Raw genomic sequence first — 3,075 nt, 5'->3', positions numbered from 1 at the left:
GTTTGAAATGTGGATTTATATTTTGTTTGTTATATAATGAGCTTGGCTTTTATGAAAAAATAATAAACATTAAATAAACAAAAGAGAAACAGCCAAAATCGATCGAAATGTTGTTGACTTAATCAGCTGGTCACAAGTATATGTATAAAATGATTTTTATATTAACGATCTCAAACCAGTTTACAATGAATTTTAAATGTGCTCTGTCGAAATTACATTTTAATATACATACCTTACGTACATATCTCTGTACCTTTGTATGCAAAAAAGATTAATAAGAACAATTTTTTGTACATTCATTTGAAAAAGACGTTTTTGGGTAGGAAATGACGTTTTTTCAGACCAAGAGGGACGTTTTCTCATGCCGAAGACCTGGCAACACTGCACTGAAGCATGCAAAGAGGCCCGTTCTTCGAGAAGCACCATTACGTACTCAGAACGGAAGCAGAGCGAGGAATGATGAGGATAAAGCAAACGCTTTCGCCTGTCATCTTTCATAAGTCTTTAGACCCAATGAGGCTCTCATCCTTCATATATTTTTAAAACCCCCCAGTAGCCTTACCACAAATCCGCTTCAGGTTTAAAGGAAAGATTTAATTAACACCATTGTTCATGATATTCAGAAGAATAACAAACAACAACAAACAAACTGCCGTACATTTTTTGTTACATATTTTTAATAACATGCTTAAGTTGGGGCACTTCCCCGGAAATAATAATGGTGCCAAAGCCAGACAAAGATCCGACGGTATGAAGTTCATATCGGCCGATTAGCTTGATTTCTGTATTTTCCAAAATATTTGAAAAACTTCTATTGAAAAAAATACAACCTTCACTAACAAGCAACCAAATAATACCACATCAGTTTGGTTTTCGTGAAAAACATGGCACTGTAAAACAAGTTCATAGAATTGTTTCTTGTATTAGAAAAGCCTTCGAAGGGAAGCAATACTGCGCCGGTGTATTTTTGGACATCTCTCAAGGTTTTGACAAATTCTGGCATGATGGCCTTATATACAAACAAAAACAAATAACTAAACATTTGCCCAACTAATCTTTTGTATGTGAAGAAAAAATAAAATAAAAAAAACCTTGGTAAAAATGCGTTTAACTGATATGGACTGACTTTAATTTAATAAATCAAATATTTACCTTTAATAAGTCTTGAACGGATCCTTTTTCAAAATTATTCAACATCGTCTGGATTTTATCTGCTGGCACTCGGTGTTTATTTTTAAGAGCAAGTTTATACGCAGAATTTTTCCAAGACGTTCTAGGCTCTAGAATCTCAATGGCATAACCATTCTCCACTGCTATTTTCACATACACTAACATCTCCCATAACTTTATATTGGTATTATCAATAAAAATTGGACTCCAACCCGCTTGTGCGTGTTCTGCAACCCGGCGTTGATTAAATTCATGAGCTTGATCTAATAAGTTCGCATGCCATTTGTATCGATTAGAATTGTTATAAAAGAAGTCATCGGAACTAAAAATAAAATCTCTTAACATATACTGATCGTTGAGTTCTACGTGTTGTTCTACGATATTTTTCGCCAAGCATGATTTGCCACTTCCAGGAGCTCCACGCAAAAGAATCATAACTTTAGAGCCATCTGATATTAATCTTGAAATTCGCTGCTCTACAAATGAACTTCCAGAAGAATTGTTTTGATTGTTATTAATCCCCGATAAATACGTATATCCGTCCGAGGCGGGTCGCTTTTGAACTGTGTCCTTTATTGCAGCTCTTTCGCCCACCGATATATTTTGCTTTGGAATAGCTCCACTTCCCAATTTCCTGTGGTTTTCATAGTCGTCTTGGTTATTGGCCTTTATCAAGAAGTCTATGCAGCGCTCAACTGTGATTAAAAATTATATTGTAATTAGAAATTTATAAGCCAGGAATGTTTGGCTATTTACCATTCCATGAATGTGATTCACAGAGTCTTCGTAGTTGATCGCAGGGGACACAATTAAAAATATCGGTCAATTGTTTTAAAATATTCTGTTTTTCTTCTTCACTTAATTGCGCCGTTTTCGATATATGATATGGGCTTTGCATTTTTTATCAAATTCCCTCCAGAACTTCAGCTACAATCTTGATAACAAAATCATCCATGAACGAAAGACACAAGTCACGCCTTCCCGAAAGAAAGAAAAAAGTTGCTGAAATCTCGACGCCATCTTTGTTGTAAGAAGTAAACAACGAAGAGAACAAAACAAAACCACGTAATTGTTGAACAAATGAATAATCATTTTTATTATGCAAATTCTTCTATAAATCATGTCGTTGTGTTAAATTATTCTTTACCTTATGTGTGCACACGTTGTCACAAGCGAAAATTAAGAAAATTGCAGTAAAAAGCCACCACCAAATTGTAAACAACGAACAAATGTAAACAAACGGCTAATGTCAAAGTCGCCCAACTTTTTTCCTAAATGCGATTATAACGGGCTACTAAGACGGAGGCGTGATCTTGTATTTTCGGTTCAAGAAAATCATCAGCACAGTATAGACAGTAACCAACCTTTTTGGGTTGTTGTTGTAGTTATATTCACTCCTGAGGAAGGCACGGGGTTGTGTGCTGCTATTTAATGGCCTTCTTCAGACTTTTTCTAAGATTTCAGGGTTGTGTGCTGTATTATTATTAGATAAATAAATTTAAGTATTTGTCAAATCGTGATTTTATTAAAAGAAAATTATAAATGGTGTTGAAAAACCAAACAAACACTCGTGCGAAAGCTCTATTTTTGGGTATTGTTAAAATTTATACATGGCGTACTTATTCTTTTGTGGACTTTATGTTACTTGAGAATTTAGACAACGTGCGAGCTGCCAAGTTCTGTTATCATTATAATTAACACAAGATTTTCCGAGTGGTTGCCTTTCAATAAAAAGAATAAACAAATATTCGCAAATAAATTGGGTTTATTTTATAACTGACAACTTAACTACGCTTTTTGTTCTTTTCTCCATTTTAATTTTGACTTCTTATTACCGCCAACAACTTTATGTGTATACATATTTACAAGCTGTCAAAATTTTGCGTAGCCCCACGAGCTAGGTAA

General features: G+C 34.4%; 1 protein-coding gene across 2 annotated transcripts; it reads right to left on the bottom strand.

Annotated features, from left to right (window-relative positions):
- Positions 1-344: 344 nt before the first annotated feature.
- Positions 345-2,300, bottom strand: LOC118739800 (NEDD4-binding protein 2-like 2). Of its 2 annotated transcripts, XM_036471304.1 has the most exons (3): positions 1,927-2,298; positions 1,549-1,865; positions 345-1,492 (listed from the first exon to the last, which is right to left on the bottom strand). In XM_036471304.1, exons 1-3 carry the CDS (start codon positions 2,066-2,068, stop codon positions 1,484-1,486), a joined length of 468 nt encoding a protein of 155 aa, XP_036327197.1. In that variant the 5' UTR covers positions 2,069-2,298; the 3' UTR covers positions 345-1,483. The 2 variants fall into 2 exon arrangements, with proteins under 2 accessions (XP_036327197.1, XP_036327196.1); XM_036471303.1 differs by having other exon boundaries at positions 1,068-1,865; positions 1,927-2,300.
- Between the last annotated feature and the right edge of the window lie 775 nt (positions 2,301-3,075).

The sequence above is a fragment of the Rhagoletis pomonella genome, unplaced genomic scaffold, assembly GCF_013731165.1.
Source record: "Rhagoletis pomonella isolate Grant_MI unplaced genomic scaffold, Rhpom_1.0 Rhpom_scaffold_00005, whole genome shotgun sequence".
NCBI lineage: Eukaryota > Metazoa > Arthropoda > Insecta > Diptera > Tephritidae > Rhagoletis > Rhagoletis pomonella.
Note: the sequence above shows the minus strand (reverse complement) of the source record. Positions and strands in the feature narration are given on the sequence as shown.

What these genes read in the sequence shown, in the direction of transcription:
- LOC118739800 (XM_036471303.1), bottom strand. Translation starts at nt 2,068, where the DNA reads ATGCAAAGCCCATATCATATATCGAAAACGGCGCAATTAAGTGAAGAA. An exon ending in TGAATCACATTCATGGAATG is followed by an intron (nt 1,866 to 1,926) that starts GTAAATAGCCAA and finishes TTTTAATCACAG; the next exon opens with TTGAGCGCTGCATAGACTTC.